This window comes from Nothobranchius furzeri, chromosome 17, assembly GCF_043380555.1.
Source record: "Nothobranchius furzeri strain GRZ-AD chromosome 17, NfurGRZ-RIMD1, whole genome shotgun sequence".
Lineage (NCBI taxonomy): Eukaryota > Metazoa > Chordata > Actinopteri > Cyprinodontiformes > Nothobranchiidae > Nothobranchius > Nothobranchius furzeri.
In genome coordinates, this window is record NC_091757.1 from 53,380,695 (window position 1) to 53,401,521 (window position 20,827).

The 20,827-nt window shown below is 43.2% G+C and overlaps 2 protein-coding genes across 2 annotated transcripts; one reads left to right on the top strand and one right to left on the bottom strand.

The window, feature by feature from the left end:
- Positions 1–98: 98 nt before the first annotated feature.
- On the top strand, positions 99–3,543 carry LOC107394134 (ATP synthase subunit alpha, mitochondrial). Its single transcript, XM_015972912.3, has 11 exons — positions 99–255; positions 698–773; positions 1,086–1,255; positions 1,376–1,549; positions 1,765–1,931; positions 2,010–2,310; positions 2,396–2,620; positions 2,705–2,812; positions 2,891–3,035; positions 3,116–3,266; positions 3,348–3,543. The coding sequence occupies exons 1-11, from the start codon at positions 196–198 to the stop codon at positions 3,424–3,426; spliced, it is 1,656 nt and encodes a 551-aa protein (XP_015828398.1). The 5' UTR covers positions 99–195; the 3' UTR covers positions 3,427–3,543.
- Positions 3,544–8,556: 5,013 nt separating this feature from the next.
- Positions 8,557–20,312, bottom strand: LOC107394137 (phospholipid phosphatase 1). Its single transcript, XM_015972915.3, has 6 exons — positions 19,883–20,312; positions 16,816–16,967; positions 16,443–16,723; positions 15,772–15,829; positions 15,132–15,308; positions 8,557–10,503 (listed from the first exon to the last, which is right to left on the bottom strand). The coding sequence occupies exons 1-6, from the start codon at positions 20,037–20,039 to the stop codon at positions 10,381–10,383; spliced, it is 948 nt and encodes a 315-aa protein (XP_015828401.3). The 5' UTR covers positions 20,040–20,312; the 3' UTR covers positions 8,557–10,380.
- Positions 20,313–20,827: the final 515 nt, after the last annotated feature.

Sequence of the window (20,827 nt, forward strand, 5' to 3'; positions counted from 1 at the left end):
GCACTGATCCTGGAAAACCATGTGGAAAACAGTGGTTTTGGGTAAATGTGCAATCTCCTGTCCAGTAGGGGGCGCAGCTAAGCACTGAAGCAGGACATTTCACAAATGTGGAACAAATAGAAGAAGACTTCATTCAGCCATTACAGGCAGGTCGGAGCCGCTCAGTGGAGGACAGGTCATTAGCAACCCGACAAAATGTTATCTGTGAGAGTTGCAGCAGCTTTGGCCCGAAGCCTGCCCAGAAGAGCTGGATTTGTAAGTATTTTACCTGAACATGTTGCAGCTAACGAGGCTGTAACGTCAAAATATTTAGTATTATTTGAAACCGTTTTCTGTTAGCTAACGCTACACGGGCCCTAACGGACTAATAGTGTTGTCTCAACTCATCTCTAAACGTAAGCTTTCTGCAGTAATTCAACTTCATAGCCTTTAATTTTACTAGCTAAAACATAATTATCCGAGCTGTCCTTGCGAAGACATAATCTTTGTCCGGCAGGTGCTAACAGTTAGCATTACAGCTAACGCTGAGCTCATTGAGCCACGCTGAAGGTCAGGAAGTCCGACAGCGCATGTTCTTTGAGCTTAAAAAATGAGTTCAGTATTTCCAACTCCGCGTTTTCGGTTGTTCCTGTAATATTTGTTCAACTCACATGTTTGCAGTCAACGAATTATTAAATCTGCCTGTTCTTGGTTCCAGGTGTCCAAGACTGTCCCAGCTGCTTGTGTTGGGGTCAACCACCTCCACACACACAGACCATGTCTGCAGAAGACAGGTGAGACAAAAACACGAGGCTAACTTTGTCCTCCAGGCGCAGCGTTCTTGTTAAAGTAGGATTTAATTGTAATTCTTATATTTCACACAATGCATTTGTCAGGATTAGTCTTTCTAAAACTAATTTTGCACTTGCATAACAGTGGTGCTTCCATTTAATTTCAGCTAAGATAAAATGTAATTTACCATTTCAGATTTTACAAACCAAAACATATCTGGGAATTTAAATGGCAACTTGGTTCTCAATAGTTTAAAATGGGTTTTCTTTTTAATGCATTTAAATTAAGAGCTTTGCATGTGTGCTTTTTCACAGGCACAGCAGAGGTGTCCTCAATTCTGGAGGAGAAGATCCTGGGTGCTGACACCTCTGCTGACCTGGAGGAGACAGGACGTGTGCTGTCCATCGGTGACGGTATTGCCAGGGTGTACGGTTTGAGGAATGTCCAGGCTGAAGAGATGGTGGAATTCTCCTCTGGTCTCAAAGTATGCATAAAAAGTTTAGACGTTGTGTTAGTTACATTCAGGTTATAACTGTTTTTAATTACCTGTCTTTATTTACACATTTCTAAGATCACTGACCAAAAACTTGTTTTTGTCCTCCAGGGTATGTCTCTGAACTTGGAGCCTGACAATGTTGGTGTGGTGGTGTTCGGTAACGACAAGCTGATCAAAGAGGGTGACATAGTGAAGAGGACTGGGGCCATTGTGGATGTTCCTGTGGGCGAGGAGCTGCTCGGTCGCGTGGTGGACGCTCTGGGAAATGCCATTGATGGAAAGGTTATTTGAAGTTTTGCTTCTTTAAAGCAAAATGATGCAAGTTTGATTTTACTTTGCTTCTGGCAGTTTGACTAAATGAGTCCTTGTAGGTGTTGGTGAATTATTTGAGTTTGTATTATAAAGAACACATCAAATTTATGGTTATTTTAAAGAAAGTACTGTTTTAAAAGTGAAGCAACTCTTACTGTAGCTTAAATGTTTTGTTTGTTTTCTAGGGTCCTCTGGGTTCTAAGGTCCGTAGGCGCGTGGGTCTGAAGGCCCCTGGTATCATCCCACGTATTTCTGTGAGGGAGCCCATGCAGACTGGAATCAAGGCTGTGGACAGCCTGGTGCCCATTGGCCGAGGCCAGCGTGAGCTGATCATTGGTGACAGGCAGACTGGGTAACTATAAGTGGAGATGTTTGTTTTTAGCATTTGAGACCAGCTTTAAGGTCAAACTCTGCTTAATCTGTATTTCAGTAAAACTGCCATTGCCATCGACACGATCATCAACCAGAAACGCTTCAATGATGGCACTGACGAGAAGAAGAAGCTGTACTGCATCTACGTTGCTATTGGACAGAAAAGATCCACTGTGGCTCAGTTGGTGAAGAGGCTTACTGACGCTGATGCCATGAAGTACACCATCGTGGTGTCTGCCACCGCCTCCGACGCTGCTCCTCTGCAGTACCTGGCACCCTACTCTGGCTGCTCTATGGGAGAGTATTTCAGAGACAACGGCAAGCACGCCCTGATCATCTACGACGATCTGTCCAAGCAGGTTTAGGCTCTACGCTAACTTTGAAGCACTGTTTTAATTTTCTGGGGTTCTGTACATGGATTTATTATTCCGACTCTTCTTTCAGGCTGTCGCCTACCGTCAGATGTCCCTGCTGCTGCGTCGTCCTCCTGGTCGTGAGGCCTACCCGGGTGACGTGTTCTACCTGCACTCCCGCCTGCTGGAGAGAGCTGCCAAGATGAACGACAACTTTGGAGGTGGTTCTCTCACTGCCCTGCCTGTCATCGAGACTCAGGCTGGAGACGTGTCTGCCTACATCCCCACAAACGTCATCTCCATCACAGATGGGCAGGTCTGTTTTGCAGTGCCTTCGTTTTTCATAAAATTCTCCATGTTGTTGTATTTCATTGGGTGTCTCATATCCTGTTGGTTGCAGATCTTTTTGGAGACTGAGCTGTTCTACAAGGGTATCCGCCCAGCCATTAATGTGGGTCTGTCTGTGTCCAGAGTGGGTTCTGCTGCTCAGACCAGAGCCATGAAGCAGGTAACATCGGAATATCCTAATACGCTCACCTAAAACTGGTAAGTTCAGAAGGATTTACATGAACCTTTTCCTCTTGAGGTGGCTGGTACCATGAAGCTGGAGTTGGCTCAGTACCGTGAGGTGGCAGCCTTCGCTCAGTTTGGTTCTGACCTGGACGCCGCCACCCAGCAGCTCCTTAACAGAGGCGTCAGGCTCACTGAGCTGCTGAAGCAGGGACAGTACTGTGAGTATCACTGCCATGTGTAACTTTTCATTAAAATGGTATTCCTACCTTGTTCTGAAGTGAGTTTGCGTCTATTTTAGCTCCCATGGCCATTGAGGAGCAGGTAGCAGTCATCTACGCTGGGGTCAGAGGTCACCTGGACAAGATGGAGCCCAGCAAAATCACAAAGTTTGAAAAGGCTTTCCTGCAACACATCCTCAGTCAGCATCAGGACCTGCTCACCGCAATCAAGTGAGCCACATCTCCTCGACTTGTTTTTTTGTATATATATTTGGGTTTAAAAGGAATTAACTTAATCCTGTTCTGTTTCAGGGCTGATGGCAAGATCTCAGAAGCGTCAGATGCTAAATTGAAGCAGATTGTTTTGAACTTCCTGTCCAGTTTTGAGTAATGAATTGCACTTCTCTCAATCTTCAGTGTCCTCCTAAAGCTTAACTATATGTGTGAACATCCCAAAGGCCAAAACCTCCATGTACAGACTTCTCCAAATAAAAAACGTACAACCCTGCTGTTCCGTTCTGCTCTTTTGATTGTGTTGGATTGATGGAGCACATGAGTTTTAACCCCTTCGATGGCTCATTTTCATTTAAAACATCACGTTTCAGAATTTTAGCGATCAGGGTTCCTGAATAGTTTTTCAAAGGACCATTGAAAACAAACTTGCTCTTCACTGGTTTATTGTGTAAGGCGAGCTGTAACTCCTGCTGATCAACTGGATGAAATGATTGGCGTAAAATGTTTGATAAAGTAATAAATCTGTGACGCTGTCACAAATTACATCCTCTAGTCCTGTCTTATGTTTGGAGGTAAGATCAGGAATATGTCCTCGTTAATATGGTTCTTATGAGACATGTCTGGTAGATTCGGCACAGGTTCAATTAAATGTTTTACTGGCTTGCCCTACATATTTTCATCTGAGAAAATTGCAAGATTTCCAGATTGGCGATTAAAAATGTATTTTTCTCCCCAAACTTCATACTTTCTAAAATAGAGCACTCTGCATGACAAAAAAAAAATCTACAAGTTAAGTTTAGTCATGAAAAAGCTAATTGCTAATATCTGATCATTTTCATATTCTTGCACATTTTATATTTTTGTCCAGCAGATGGTGATAGATGTTTAAAGTAGGTTTGATGACATTAGACTCCGCATGAAAATTGTAGAAATTTAGTTGAAAGGGATACTTTGCAACTTTTTCATATTTTCAAATCAGTTTCTTGAGCCAGTATGTGCCAAAATAACTCTTTACACAGTTAATGGAAGTCCACCAGGACCCTGTGGCCAGATTATTTCACTTCCAACTTCAGACTGGCTGAAACTTGAAATAAAACCAAATTAAAACCTCTTCACTCTTTGCCAGTGATGAAAGGGAGTCTGATGTGTCATTCTGCTGGAGGTTGCACTCCCAGGGATTTTTTTACCCTAATGGTCATCCGTTGGTAAGATCTTACTCGAACACAAAAATACTGCTTGCTTGTAATGATTTACGTATGTATTGCCCCCATCGCCAATTTAATGTAATGCATGTTAACGTGGCATACTGTGTTTTGGTAACTTAAAGAGCAAGTCACCCCCAAATCAGTGTTGTGCTGTCTTCAGGTAAAAGCTCTGCCTTTGCTATTGGCTAAGAGGTACCCTATGATGTTAGCTAGTACATTATGACGTCACAATATGGAGCCTAACGCTTGGTTTATGCTTGACGCATTCACTTTCCGCTTGGTGATGCGGCTCGCGGATGGAACGCGCTTCACAACTTGCAGCGTTTACGGTTCATGCGGCTTGTCTCTGCGGTGAGCCAATATTTCCCAAACTGTAGGGGGCAGCATGGAGCTCTACGGCATTTTTTAACAGCGTCCTCGTCTTTTCCGACAGTGCGAGCTATTTCTCTCCAAGAATTATTAACAACATGTTGATCACGGTGATCTCTGAGAGCTGAATCATACAAATATCTGTGTTTACGAACCTCTGCCATACTAGTTCTTGCCAGTCCGCCATGTTTTTCCGCGTCCGACCGTCCGCGTGGTTAGAAAATTTCCTAGGTGCGCGGTGCGGAAATTTTGGGCCGTGCAGAGACACGGTGGAGGGGCGTGGTTGTTAAAATGACGCAATTTAGCCGCGCGGAGCCGTGCGAACCTCGTGGACGTGTCAAGCATAAACCAACCTTAAGAGGTACCCTATGATGTTAGTTAGTACATTATGATGTCACAGTATGGAGCCTAAGTCACCCCCCTTTCCGGTTGGCTCATGGGTCCCCGGAAGAACGAAAAAATGTCAACGGGGCTAAAAACGCCATTTTCTAACTTGCTTTCCTTACGCCCTGGATCGCTCGTGTGTTGTACTGCAGTTTAAATGAAAAGTATTGATGGGTGTTTCGACCATGGCAGTCATGTACTTTGAGATTTATAAGCTAGTAAAAGTTCGTAATTAGTAAGTAAATTTTATGTATAAAGCACTTGTCACAGACATAGAATCACAACGAGCTTCACATAGATCAAAATAAAATAAAACAAAGTCATAAAATCATAATGATCTCAAGACAGAATTAGATTAACATCAGAAAAAAATAAAGTCATAAAATTATAACATTTCATAGACGGATGAAAGATTAAAATTTTGAGTTAAAGACAAGAAAATAAAAGGTTTAGGTAAAAGCAGCTTTAAATAAAAGGGTCTTTAGCTGTTTTTAAAGGTGTCCAGACTTGCTATGTAAGGATAAAGGAAGATCATTCCAGAGTCGGGGTGCAACAGTCTGGAAGGAGCGATCACCTCGACTTTTATATCTGATCTTTGGAACGTCTAGAAGGTTCTGGTGGGGTTGGAGCATAAGGCTTTAACAGTTCTGTAATATAGGGAAGAGCTTCACCATGTAGAGCATTGAAAGTTATAGTCAGGATTCTAAAGTTAACGGGTAACCAGTGCAGAGACATCAGAATAGGAGTGATGTGTGCTCTTCTGTTTGCTCCAGTTAGGAGCCTCGCTGCAGAGTTCTGGACAAACAAATATTGTTCTTTAGGGTTAGGGTTATGGAGTTATGGAGTGTAACCTTTATCCGAGTTTGTTCTTGCAAAGCTGCACCATCAATTTGCAACAAATTCACAGGAGAAAAAGAAGCAAATGTGCCTTTAAAGTAATTTTAAATGCATGAAGCAGCTGCAAAAAGAAAAGCAAATAAAATACGTTTTAGGTTATTTATCCAGTACTTACAGCAAGGAACAACATACAATACATGGAAAAGGATGAGTGACCAGAGAAGAAGGACAATCTGTGGAAAAATACACAAATCAGCTTTATTAGTCATTTTTTCATCACAAACAGTCTGAAATGATGGATTTTTATTCAAGATCTACCAAACATTTTATTAGATTTTTATTCTCTGCTAGGAAGTGTCTATCTCATATTTATGGCTGAGCACTTATGTCAGATTTCTCCCTGTGTATTTTGCATTTTCGTGTGTGTTGTTGCAATCACATAATGATGATGATCTTGTCTGCTGAGAGACAAATAGGGGAAATACAATTATTCCTGGTTAAAAATATATATATAACATGGACCTTTGGCCATGACAACAGTTTCGTTTAGAATGCAGTTAATTCCGGTGAAGAGACTTTTTCACACGTCATTAACATAGTTAGATTTAAAACTTGAAAAAAATTTTTCAGCTGTGTTACCAAGAGTGTTTTTTTAATTAATTTAAAAAAACATTTAATAAATGAACACAAAATTCGATAAAAAATAACAACATATAAACAACAAAGTGTTCTATTGTTTTAAATTATTTCTTATGAAAACTTTAAATTCAATAATTTACAAGACTGCAAAGTATTTAAAGCCATTTTATTATATTGTGATTTATTTATTTTTATTTATTTTTCATTATATCTTTTCGCACTGATCCTGGAAAACTGGTTTTGGTTAAATGTGCAATTTCCTGTCCAGTAGGGGGCGCAGCTAAGCACTGAAGCAGCAAATTTCACACTAAATGTGGAACAAATAGAAGAAGACTTCATTCAGCCATTACAGGCAGGTCGCAGCCGCTCAGTGGAGGACAGGTCATTAGCAACCCGACAAACTGAAGGCGGTCAAGGGCTTTTTTGTTAAAACGTGTGAAAAGTGTGTTACAGTAATCTAGACGGGAGGAGATAAAGGCATGGAGAACCATTTCAAGTTCATGTTTTGAAACCAACCTTCGCAGTTTGGAGATATTTCTTAAGTGGTAAAAACTGTTTCGGACCAACGTTTTTGAGTGGCCTTCAAGAGACATTGATTGGTCAAAAATAACACCCAAATTCCTTAAGTTTATCTTGACGGCAGAGGATAAATGACCAAGTTTTAGACTAGTCAGGGGAACCATGCTCTCAGGGGCAATGATCAGACATTCAGTCTTTTCAGAGTTTAACTGAAGGAAGTTTTCTAGCCAGCTGGTGATCACTGATAGACACTCTAGTAATTCAGACAGTTTGTAGATCTCAGAATCCTTAAAGGAGCAGTACAGCTGAATGTCATCTGCATAGAGGTGATAAGAGACATTATGAAATGAATCACTTATCTGTCCAAGAGTACGTCCATATGTACAGTAGAAACAACAGCGGACCCAAAACAGAGCCTTGGGGTACCCCACAGAACAGATCGGTAGAGTCTGACAGGACTTGGTTCATTCAGACATTGTAACTTCTGTTAGAACGATTTAAACCAGTCTAGCACAGTTCCAGAGATCCCCACCGAGTCACCAAGTCTGTTAAGGTGTTGTGATCAACAGTGTGAAAAGCTGCAGAGAGATCTAACAGTACTAACACTGTGAACTCCCCGTTGTCTGCAGCCATGATGTCACTGGAAACTTTCAGCAAAGCCGTTTCTGTTGAATGCTTTTTACGAAAACCGGATGGGAATTTATCTAAACTGTTGTGTAGTTCCAGAAAAGTAATCAGTTGATCTGCCACAACCTTTTCCAATATTTTTAGAGATAAAGGGTAATTTAGAAATGGGTGTGTAATTTTTAGGCTGAGATGAGTCCAAACTTGGTTTTTTAAGGATAGGTTCAATAACTGCAAGTTTGAAAACAGATGGTACAGAGCCATATTGTAGGGATAAATTAATAAAATCTACAATGCATGGGCCAATTTGGTCAAACATCCTGATTAACAAGATAGTGGGAATGAAATCAGCAGGGTTGGTGTCATGTGTTTCTTTCCTCCTGTGGGAAGTTTGCTGAACTTACTGCCCTTTCTCCTCAGTTTTCTTTGCGTGTGGTTCGATGACGTCACTCTCGTGAAGCGCATTTGTAGTCCTGGACTTATTTTCACACAAAACCTAAAATAGCATTTCCCCCCCGTTCGAAAATAAGCACGTTCTTGGTATCAAAATGCTTCTTTTAAATTCACAGACATCATAAGTGAAATCCATGGTACAAAACAAGCACAATTAGAACATAGAGTTTTTATCCCCATTGACTTGCATTCATTTTTTCGTTCTTTTGGGGACCCGTGGTGCGGAAGTAGATGGGCGTAACTTAAGCTCACTATGCTGTTTTGTGTGTGTGTGTGTGTGTGTGTGTGTGTGTGTGTGTGTGTGTGTGTGTGTGTGTGTGTGTGTGTGTGTGTGTGTGTGTGTGTGTGTGTGTGTGTGTGTGTGTGTGTGTGTGTGTGTGTGTGTGTGTAGCTCTGCCCTCTCGGTCTGCCAGGCAACAGCATTTGCTGCATTTGTCAAACAGGAAGTGGGAGTCTGGTAGGGGGTGACTTGCTCTCTAACTTTTTTAACGAAACTTCGCATTTGTTAACATTTCAATTATGCTACTATTCAACCTTAACTTTAAACTGAACTTTCCAAATTTGTACATTTAAATTCTAAACGTACAATGCTGTACATTTTCAGCCAACACCTGCCTTTACTCTGTTTTCTGACTCCTTTAAAGTTAAACTGTTCAAAAAAATTTTCCATTTTCTCGGTGTTGGAGAAAAAGCAGCTGAACTTTATTTCAAAATCAAAACGAAAGTATTTTCCTCAATACCTCAGTGTTCATTTTGCTTTTATCCCAGCAGCTAAACAAATGACAGCCATTGGTTTTCAAACCAATGCATCACCTCATAAATGAAATGGCTAAATAAGGTCATTCTTCAGCCATTCTGCTGCTGACTGGGCTGTGGCTCTCATGTTTCTCTCCAGCAGCAGCAGCAGCAGCATCATCGTCTGGCGGGATAAAGTCAGACATGTGACAGAGAGAATGGAGCAGCATCACTATTGTTGATGACAATAAGAGCTCTGTGCAGCCACAGACACAACAATAATCAGCCAGAAGGTCGTGAGCTTCTTTTAAACAGCAAATCTGCATAAAAACATGAACTATTTAATAAGTTTCCTTCGGTAGCCCCTTCCCTATAGTCACATCTGACTCCTAATCTTTTCTTCTTCTACTTTTATCAAATTTAATCAGTCAGGCCAAAGTTTTAGAAGACTTTCAAACATTGGTGCATCAAAATAACATCACATGCCAAAAACAAACGTTACCTGGTGGGCATTGTTTGCTGATAAAAGATGAAATAAAGGAATCCCTTTCACAGCAACATTCTTGATCCTTTTGACTTTTTAACCTTTATTCGAGCTGCTCAAACAATGAAAGACAAACTCGCTGAATCCCCACTGAGACCAGCTGCTCGCCTCATTAACTTACCTTTCAGCTCTTTTATTTTCTGTGAAAAATAAAATCAAGTCTCCACTTCTCAGTTTTCTACCATCTGCTTTGTATTTTCACACAAACAAAATAAACCAGTTATTTAAAATTTTAAAACAACAAAACAAAAAAGGGGCATTTGTTTTTCTTTTTTTCCGATTTTAGTTTTTTTGACAATAAAAGCACATTTCAAATTACAAAATAATTGCAAAAGTCATTTGAGTTTACATTAACCCTCCCACTGTCCTATCGGGTGACCTCTCCAGGAAAGGTGACCGTTGAGCAGGGTTGGTGGTTTATTATTGTTTTGAGTTCAATCTCCATTGTTTAAGACTATCCTGGTTTTCTTTTGATCAATTCAATTCAAAAATACTTTATTAATCCCAGAGGGAAATTGTCACAGGTTTTCTACAAGCCTGCTTGCAGTGCTCATTATATTCTTGGTTTTATGAATTACATTCATCCAAGAAGGCGATGTGAGACTAGTGTGTGCTAGCACAGTTTTCTGTAGGGCACTTTGTGAGTCTAATCAGTTCCACAGCTACACCAGGTAGCACCGTTGGCTCCATGCAGGCGAAGCGGGTTCAGAAGCTATTGTCAGAGATCTGCTGTTTGTTTTATGTGACTAAGACCCACGGCGACAATCTTCTGGGAAAGAGCGCGGTCCGAAAAGCTGCGATTTCAGTCCGTGCTGCCGTAGTGGTTACCAGCGGGAGGGCTTTCCTGTAAACTGTGTGAAGCCTCTTCGGCCTGTGAGACAACTGGTTCCAGCGGCTGTGCAAAGAAATTTGAGACGCAGGACACCTGCAGAAAAGTAGAAGCATAAACTGTAGAATTCTGCATTAACTGGTAAGATTCATAAAATAAATCTGAGCTCATACTGAATTAATTTCAGCAACTTTTTAAACTGCAATCAGGAAATATCACGAAACTTAATAGGACTAAACAGCTCTATCATTTTGAAAAAATCGTGGACCCATCCATCCTTCCATTTTCATCCGCTTTTCTGGAGTCGGGTCGCGGGAGCAGTGGCCTAAAGCCGGGCGTACACTGTGCGACTTTTTCACTTTTTTGAGCCGATTTTCCAGTCGTGCGAGAAGCCACGACATCGGGGCGAGTTTTGCGCCGAGCGGTCGTGTAGTGTACAGGGGGTTACGAGAGGCGATTAACACCACGTGACCAGCCGCCGATCAGCAGTCGTGAGGTCGCAGGGACTTCTGGTGTGTTTAATATTTCGCTCGTCCCTCGTGAGGGTATCGCACTGTTGAAGCGGCGCTGCGAGCAGCTACGATCCAAAAAGTATCAGAACCGCTCACGGCGCGTGCGCAATCCTGCATCAACGCCGGCCGGTCGCTCGCTATTTCCCTAATAACACACGCTGTTCGTTTTTGTTTCTACACGTTTTTTTACTCACAAAGATTGTCAAGAAAGCGTGTTTGTCGTGTTCATGTCAAATTAAACTGATCACTAAACACAGATTTACTTTCTTTATTTCGTTTTCCTCATCCAACCCCCATAAATCCCTGTGTGTCCTCCTGCAGCACTCCCGAAGGACAACAGGCAAGACAAAAAAGTCTGACGTGTTGAGTAAAAACTGCTATTTTTAGCACATTTTTAGGGCCGACGTGTTGCTACCAGACATACAGTGTGAGCAGTCAGGTCGCATGCGAGAACTGGGTCGTGCAGTGCGAGCACATGACTCGTGAGATCTGCCCTGCGAGGAAGTCGTACAGTTTGAGCTGAAACTGAATGCTGCGAGTGAAAAAGTCGCACAGTGTACGCCCGGCTTAAGGCGAGAGGCCCAGACTTCCCTCTCCCCAGCCACTTGGGCCAGCTCCTCTGGGGAAATCTCAAGGCGTTCCCTGGCCAGGTGAGAGACATAAACCCTCCACCGTGTCCTGGGTCTACCTTTAGGTCTCCTCCTGGTTGGACGTGCCCGGAAAACCTCACCAGGGAGGCGTCCAGGAGGCATCCTGACCAGGTGCCCGAGCCACCTCAACTGGCTCCTCTCAATGTGGAGGAGCAGTGGGTCTACTCCGAGCCCCTCCCGGATGACCGAGCTTCTCACCCTATCTCTAAGGGAGGGCCCAGCCACCCTGCAGAGAAAACTCATTTTGGCCGCTTGTATCCGCGATCTCGTTCGTTCAGTCACTACCCAAAGCTCATGACCATAGGAGAGGGTAGGAACGTAGATCAACCGGTAAATCGAGAGCTTCGCCTTCTGACTCAGCTCTCTCTTCACCACGGCAGACCGGTACAACGCCCGCATCACTGCAGATGCAGCACCAATCCGCCTATCGATCTCACGCTCCAGTTTTCCCTCACTCGTGAACAAGACCCCGAGATACTTAAACTCCTCCACTTGGGGCAGGACCTCATCCCTGACCCGGAGAAGGCATTCTACCCTTTTCTGAATCAAGACCATGGTCTCAGGTTTAGAGGAGCTGATTCTCATCCCAGCTGCTTCACACTCGGCTGCGAACCGCTCCAGCAAAAGCTGAAGATCACGTTCTGATGAAGCCAAAAGGACCACATCATCTGCAAAAAGCAGAGACCTGATCCTCAGGCCACCAAAACGGATGCCCTCCACACCTTGGCTGAGCCTAGAAATCCTGTCCATAAAGGTTATGAACAGAATCGGTGACAAAGGGCAGCCTTGGCGGAGTTCAACTCTCACTGGGTACGAGCCCGACGTACTGCTGGCAATGCGGACCAAGCTCTGACACCTGTCATACAGGGACCTAACAGCCCATATCAGAGGGCCTGGTACCCCATACTCCCGGAGTACCCCCCACAGGACCCCCCGAGGGACGCGGTCAAACGCCTTCTCCAAATCCAAAAAACACATGTAGACTGATTGGGCAAATTCCCACGCACCCTCCAGGATCCCCCTAAGGGTATAGAGCTGGTCCAGTGTTCCACGGCCAGGACGAAAACCACATTGCTCCTCCTGAATCTGAGGTTCAACAATCCGACGGACCCTCCTCTCCAGAACCCCTGAATAGACCTTACCAGGAAGGCTCAGGAGTGTGATCCCCCTGAAGTTGGAACACACCCTGCGGTCCCCCTTTTTAAATAAGGGGTCTGCCAGTCCAGTGGGACTGCCCCGATGTCCACGCAATATTGCAGAGCCGAGTCAGCCAACACAGCCCAACAACATCCAGAGCCTTAAGGAACTCTGGGTGGATCTCATCCACCCCTGGAGCCTTGCCACACAGGAGCTTTTTAACCACCTCAGTGACCTCAGCACCAGAGATTTGAGAGGCCAACCCAAAGTCCCCAGACTCTGCTTCCTCACTGGAAGACGTGTCGGGTGAATTGAGGAGGTCTTCGAAGTATTCTGCCCATCGATCCACAATGTCCTGAGTAGAGGTCAGCAGCACACTGTCCCCACTATAGATAGTGTTGGTAGTGCACTGCTTTCCCCCCCTGAGGCACCGGATGGTGGACTAGTGATCTAAATTGGAAACAAAAGCTCAAGGTTGAGGGCAGTAAAGGGTTCTAGGCCCAGTCTCAGTACTCACAGAATTCAAAACCACATTTACCTTGTTGTTTAATATAGAAACATTGTCTGTGTTGTCTCTGACCTGTTTAACTACTCAAATTAGTAATGTTGCAATGGCAATGATGAAACGGTTGGTACTGACAAAAACAGGTATGTCAAATCATAAGATTAGATACACACACTTAAATCTGCGTACGCCAGCAGTAGCAATAAATGTTGATAACCTGAGAACAACACTAGCTTGAGCTACTTCTGACGTGAACTACTGTTGGCATAAACTACTGCTAACACTAGTGCAAGCTGCTGCTAGCGTCCTTGCTGGATGAGAGGAAAACAAAGAAGAATGTCGGAGCACACGTGACATTCCAGGATATACTGGTAATATGGCACGTCTGTTGAGTTATCCATACATTAAACACATCTGTAGACATAGTCCAAGTCCCAATAATCGCACTTCCACCCTTGCGCTCTTCAATTGTGCGTTCCCGTCCAGGGGTGTGAGTGTGTAGTGCAGTGGTATTCAAATATGATAAAACATTTCTTATGGGTTGGAGGGCCAGTCCGGGGGGTGTGGGGTGCTAACAGAAAGGCCTGACTGAAAGGTCCTGTCCAGGTGGTGGGGGTGTAATTCAAAAACATTCAGAGATGACTGAACTGGTGATATGACCTCTTGTAACATTCTAACCGAGTCAACGGTTCAACAGCGAGGTCCGGTTCGGAGGGGAGTAAGTGGAGCCTTAAGCCTGGAGCACACCGGAGGGGGGGGCGCCGCACCCGTGCCATCATTTTAAATAGAAACCATTATAGTTACTGAGAGTGGGCACACGGGGAGCGCCGCGACTGTTTACAACACTGTGGAGTACTTCACACCAGACATTACAAAGTGGAATGGCTTTACGGCACAACCCCAGCCGCAGTTTTGATAACTTTAAAGTACTATTGATCTTAAAATATTTAATAAATAGCGTACTTACCCCACAGTTGAATTAAGAGTCTCACAAAACACAAAGATAAGTCTGATCACGTATAAACAATAGTCACTTCCTGCTTTCTGTTCTCAAGTCCCGCTTGATGTTGTGACTATCGCGCGTCTTTCCAAGAAGTGCTCAGCGGCGCGCCCTTATGTGACCACTTGATTTATCAAAACCGCGGGCGCGACGCTGTATGGCGCGTCACGTCCGCCTCCGGTGTGCCCCAGGCTTAAGACAGTCCTCCTGTTAGAACTGTAACTCGCGGGCCGGGGTTGCCTATTGAGTACCAATGGTAGGGTGTCCCGATTCTAAATTGTGGAAGTTGACCATGCTCCTTTTGCACACTTGATCCATACTTCGCCAAAGTCCACATTGATGCGGACTGCATCAGCATAGGGTAATACCCACAATCCATTGCTGTGTGGGAATTTTGAGAGCACAAACAGTAACCGGCATCCCGCCATGCATCATGGTCGATGACGCAATGCTTCCTGTCCCAGTTCGGCAAACTTGTGTACTACGCACTCGCAGCCTTACTGCACACTTCCTTCAAGTGACCTTCACTAAAGGCCATAGGGCGCAGTGCGAGTATTGGGATTGGGCCAGAGTTTCTGGCTTCAGGCAGCACCTTAGAGCCATCAAGGTAAACTGGCCAATAAGCACGCAGTATGTAATATTCATGTCCTGGCCAACTGGGCAGGGTTAACTAGCCTTTTCATTGCAGGGTTTTATTATGGTTGTGTTTGGCCATTTATTAGGGCTCCTGGGCCATTGTGAGCCCCAACAAAATCACGTAGTAAACAAAGGCTCAAAGAACAGTTCTAATTGCAAAAAATGTTGTTTCTAGAAGCCGCTTAAGCAGTCAGACTTGATCTGTCCATGCACCAGCTAATGCCAGCTGTAATCAAGGTAAATTACTTCATCATCATCGTAACGACACACAAGAGAAAACCTACGGTGAAAAACGCCATCAGACCCCCCTGCAGGAGGCCGGTGAGCACATCACTCCAGTGATGTTTGTAGTCAGAGACCCGGGTCAGACCCACATACACAGCAGTGGCAATCAGGAAGAACTGGAAGGTGGGCCGCAGGAGCCGCGCCCATTTGGACTTCATTCTGGCTTGAATGTACAGCTGCAAAAAACAGAACGCAAAAAAAGAAATGCATTTGACTTTTGGACAGAGTTTCTTTCAGTGAAAGAAATGAAAAAAAATCTGTAGCTGACAGAAACCAATAAACACTGGTTTCCCTAATAAACAACTCTCACGCACAAAAACTAAATAGTCATGTAGTTGAAATGCAACACAACTGAAGCTCAGCTGAAGACATTTCAGAACTTGAATCTAAAAGTTTCATGTGTTGCTAAAATAAATATTCAGGCATAATAAGCTATTTAATATACAGATATTGTTCTTTATGGGTTACGGAGTGTAACCTGTATCCGAGTTTGTTCTTGCAAAGCTGCACCATCAATTTGCAACTAATTCACAGGAGAAAAAGAAGCAAATGTGCCTTTAAAGTCATTTTAAATGCATGAAGCAGCTGCAAAAAGTAAGGCAAATACAATACGTTTTAGGTTATTTATCCAGTACTTACAGCAAGGAACAACATACAATACATGGAAAAGGATGAGTGACCAGAGAAGAAGGACAATCTGTGGAAAAATGCACAAATCAGCTTTATTAGTCATTTTTTTAATCACAAACAGTCTGAAATGATGGATTTTTATTCAAGATCTACCAAACATTTTACTAGTTTACTTAAATGTGATTCTTAAATCTGATTACATATCGTGTGTTTGCATAACGATGTCATGAATGGAAACAGGTGAGTCATGCAGTAATAGTATACAGGCTTCAGCTCCAGTGAGGTGGTTTTTATGCACTACAGTTAGTATTTATGCAACAGGTTTCCTAAAGCCCAGTTTTGTTGCCATGGAGACTCATGACTTCACCACTGAATGACTCTGGACAGACCACGTTTTTCCTGTGTCCTGCACTCTGACTGGTTTATTGTGCCGGTTCTCCGGCCGCTTTTGGCTCAGCAGCTCTGTTCCTGCGTCTGCACTGGTTCTCTGTCTCATCCTTCCTCACCTGTCTGCTGCCCTTGTTCCTCATATGTGCCCTTAGGCAAATTTACTTTGTTTGTCAAATGTGACAAAAAAATAATAAAACTGAACTCCAGCAGAGCAGGAAGCAAAACTTCTGAAATGACCACAAAAAGGGAAATAAAAAACTTCTTTTTTTTGTTCTGTTTTAGAACCGCACCTGGCCTCTTCCACATCAAACCTGTCTCCAGTACAGGTGACGTTCTCGATGTAACCTCCCGTTTTGCAGTTGATCCGCTCCCAGACTGGTTTGCATACGGCCAGGAAGTGCGGCCTGAGACGGCCGATGGAATATTTGGCGATATCAGTCAGAGACTGGCTGGCAGCGGCTCCGAAAACGTAGCTCCCCACTGCTTTGTACAGGCACCACAGGTACTTCTTACCCAAAGGCTGGGTCTTGATACGAGACAGGTAAACTGAAAGAAACTCTCCGCAAAGGAGCTAAAATTGTAGAGATAAAAAAATGTATTTGTTAAATACTTTGATTTATAAGCAGAAATCTGAATGGGCAGATTAAATAAAAAAAAACATACAACTATGAGACAGAAAGGGATCATGACTCCTCCCAGCAGCTGGTAGGATATGGTGTCGTCCTTCAGTGGGTATCTGATGGACTCATCGTTGCAGAAGAAACCCCGTTTGAAGGGGTTATGCTGAGGAGTTAGGATGAAAAAGGGAAGTCCAACTGCAAAAACACAGAAAAGCGTTTTAGTTTTGAATCCCAAATGATCAAACTGGCCTCCCAAAAAAGAGCGACGACACAGCTGAGGTCGTTTTGAGTATCATTAGGTGGCTTCACGTCATCTCGCTCGCCTCTCGTATGCGGGGTTCCTCAAGGATCGGTGCTGGGCCCGTTGTTGTTCTCTCTTTATTTGCTACCTCTGGGTTCTATTTTTACGAAACATGGATGTTCTTTTCATCTATATGCAGACGACACCCAGGTTTATATTCCCATTAAACATGGCCTACCCAATTCTTTAGATCCTCTTCTAAACTGCCTTGATGAGGTTAAAACATGGATGTCTGCACATTTTTGACATTTTAATAATGACAAGACTGAGGTCATGCTTTTTAGTCTTAGTGTGTCCAGTGGGCCATGTTCTGCTGACCTTGGTCCACTAGCCCTATTTTTGGAAACCTGTAGCGACCAGTCTGGGAGTCCGGCTTGACAGCGATCTGCTTCTGGAAAAGCAAATCAGTGCCGTCACCAAAGCCAGTTTTTATCAGTTAAGGAGGATCGCCAAGGTTAAGCGTCTGCTCTCAAGTCATGACTTTGAGACGGTGATTCACACGTTTATTACATCACGCCTTGACTATTGCAACGCACTGTACCTTGGTCTTCCTCAGTCTCACCTCTCTCGTCTTCAAATGGTGCAAAATGCAGCAGCACGCCTATTGACGGGTTCGAGAAAGAGGGAGCACATTACCCCAATTTTAGCTTCGCTGCACTGGCTGCCTGTGGATTTTAGGGTCCGGTGCAAGGTTCTTTTATTGACTTTTAAAGCTGTACATGGCCTTGCTCCGCAGTATCTGTGTGAACTTTTAGTTACTCACTCTCCGTCTCGGTCACTGAGGGCAGCCGACCCGTTTCTCCTGGAGGTGCCGAGAACAAAGAGAAAGCTCAGGGGTGATGGAGCTTTCTCAGTAGCAGCTCCAAGGTTGTGGAATGCACTCCCAATTCATATCAGGATGGTTTCGTCACTGTCGGGTTTTAAATCACTTTTAAAGACTCGTCTGTTGTCAGTAGCTTTTAATTCAGTTTGAGGATGCATCTGTTTTTAGTAGCTTTTATGTCAGTTTGATACGTTTGTTTTTATCATGTTTTTACTTTGTGATGAACTTTTTATCTCTTTTTTAGAATTTTTAGGGATCTCGTGTTCTTTTTGGCTTGTTAAGCACTTTGGTCAGCTTTTATGCTGTTGTAAAGTGCTTTATAAATAAAGTTGACTTGACTAATGTTCGATGAGGCCGGCTGTGGAAGGGACTTCCTCCCGCAAAAAATACAATAAAATAAAATAAAAAAAACCACACAAAATCTCCTGAGAATTATGAAGCTTCTCCTCCCCTCTGCATCACAGACTCAAGTTACCCGAGGCGTAGATTTGCTGCAGCATCATTTTGCAACAACAGACAGGAGTGAGCCACAGATGGTGAGTCAGTGCAGGCATGACTAGTAGGAACATATGATCCTAATCCGCACAAACATACAAACGTGTTCTGGCACAACTTTGACTGCATGTTTTCTCCTCACCTCTCAAAAGGTGGGTTTCCTTACACAATCAGGTAGGTTGCACTAATGCAATAGTGGGCATTCCTCCAGCTTTAATGCTTTTAGGCTAAACGAGTTATCGTGCAGTCGCTGCAGCACAAATGAGTGTCTGCTGGTGATTTAACTCTGAATTAACTTCTAATGGACTCTGTTTAATCATTTTATTATTCTTTAGAATTGTGTAACTAACTACAGAGATGTAAAGATAAAAATGTTTATAATAGTGTAAAAAAATTCTCATAAATATGCATTTGAACATTTAAGTTTGAAGTCTATTTATTTATGTGCTCCACAATATGTGGGCTGAGCTTGTAAAACTGATGGAAATAAAGTTCTGTTCACATTCAAAAATTAGCCGATGAAGCCAGAAAGGACATTGAAATAGATAACATTAGTAGAATAGAGCTCCGTACTGAGCAGATCTGAGCGCTGTATGGAAGCCCATTCCCGCCACTCAGATAATAAAAAAAATTATTATCTCATAATTATGACTTAGCTATCTTATAATAATGAGATAGTATCTCAGATAGTACCTCATTATTATGAGATAGCTAAGTCATAAATATGAGATTATATATATATTTTTTTTATCTGAGTGGCGGGAATGGGCTTCCATACTTATGTGAGAGATAGAGAAAATAAAGATGAATGGGGATTGGCTCAAAATTTAAGCTTTTTCATCTAGAATCTGATTATTTTTATTCCACTTTAAATTACAGACATTTCTTGATTTTATTCAACTTAAATTAACAGTTTTTATTTTAAGTCAATAAATAATTTACCATCATAAATAGATTATCAAAGCAATACAATTATAATTTATTTTTTCCAAATAATATAAACTTTGATCGTTTCTGAGTGCTTTCATGGATGTTTTGGATCGGTGTGTGTGTGTGTGTGTGTGTGTGTGTGTGTGTGTGTGTGTGTGTGTGTGTGTGTGTGTGTGTGTGTGTGTGTGTGTAGCAGAGACAAACCACAGGACACTGACTGAGCAGTGTGGATTTAATCTGAGGAGAAGGTTTCTGGATCTAAATCTGATCACACACTCAGCTGAGTGTTAATTCAACAACCAACCCTGCACCATTCCTCTGTGGTGTCCCACGCAGTGAGCTAAAAATACAAGTTTGCTTGGATAAAAAGAAGAAAAAAAGCATACAGGGTGGGACTTTTTCCATCTTCCTGCCTGGTTCCTGTAACCTAACGCACTTTTATAGATGTATAAAACATGCAAATAATCCATAAAAACTGGGTTAGAATAATTTATATGGCACATCTGCAGGAAAACAACCCTAAAAATGAATAAAATGTGTGTTTAGAAGAGGCGTACGTACCAAGAATGAGGCAGGTAACGTCGAGAAGGATGAGAGGGACTCCGGAGGGTTCAAACATGATTCTGGCGTCCGTGATTTTGGTTAAAATAAAAATAAATAAACCTTTAGACTTTCCAGGCTCCACCGGTGTCTGAGGCGCACGCTCTCTGCCGCACATGCGTCTCTATTCCAGCACAGAGTTTCTAGACACCGGTGTCATTGTCCCGGGAGAGTCCGAGCGGACCAAACCGACAAGGAAGCGGACTAAAACGGGTTAAAATCGGCTCTAAGAGCCTAACTAAAGCAGCAAACAGCACCACAAACAGAGGAGGCGTTCACCGACCAGCACAACACGGGATTCCTTCTGTTGACATGACAATCCGCCCCGTCAGCGCATCAGACATTACCCGAGAGACACTGGCACGAGCGCTCCTCCACTGCACTGATTAATGCTGCCTTCAGTGACAGCTGGGAAACCGTACATACGAGCTCAGTCACTTTTAAACGTCAACAATCACGAGTTTACAACATTTGAAGGAGACACATTATGACTCCATTTTTTCCTTAAGTTGCAATAGTTCTATTGTTTATAATAATAACATGTTAATGTTGCAAAATTCCACGCACATAAGCAGTTTTATTCTAGATAGTTTCAGTAGCTTCCAGAATGAGCCCTTTCAGGGTTCTGTCATTTTAAGAAAAACTGACCACAGTGCTGCCCCTGGCCAAAGTGGGGCCCTGAGCAGAATTTTATCAATGCATGCACACTGTTGTGCAAGATTACTTGGCTCTTTTTTTTCTCTCTCCCATGGGCAGGCGGTGCTCTAAGCCTGGCACACTTCACAGAAGCGATAAATGCATACAATGGAGGCGCTTAATGGAGGAGGAGTGCACATATGTCAGACTCAAGGCCCGTGGGCCAGATGCGGCCCGCGGAGCATTTTTATGTGGCCAGCGAGATAAATA

Coding starts and splice junctions, on each gene's coding strand:
- LOC107394137 (XM_015972915.3), bottom strand. CDS start 20,039: ATGTGCGGCAGAGAGCGTGCGCCTCAGACACCGGTGGAGCCTGGAAAG. Junction 16,968..19,882: donor CGTTACCTGCCTCATTCTTG/GTACGTACGCCT, acceptor GTGTTTTTGCAG/TTGGACTTCCCTTTTTCATC. Junction 16,724..16,815: donor TCCCTTTCTGTCTCATAGTT/GTATGTTTTTTT, acceptor CTACAATTTTAG/CTCCTTTGCGGAGAGTTTCT.
- LOC107394134 (XM_015972912.3), top strand. CDS start 196: ATGTTATCTGTGAGAGTTGCAGCAGCTTTGGCCCGAAGCCTGCCCAGA. Junction 1,932..2,009: donor ATTGGTGACAGGCAGACTGG/GTAACTATAAGT, acceptor TCTGTATTTCAG/TAAAACTGCCATTGCCATCG. Junction 3,267..3,347: donor GACCTGCTCACCGCAATCAA/GTGAGCCACATC, acceptor GTTCTGTTTCAG/GGCTGATGGCAAGATCTCAG.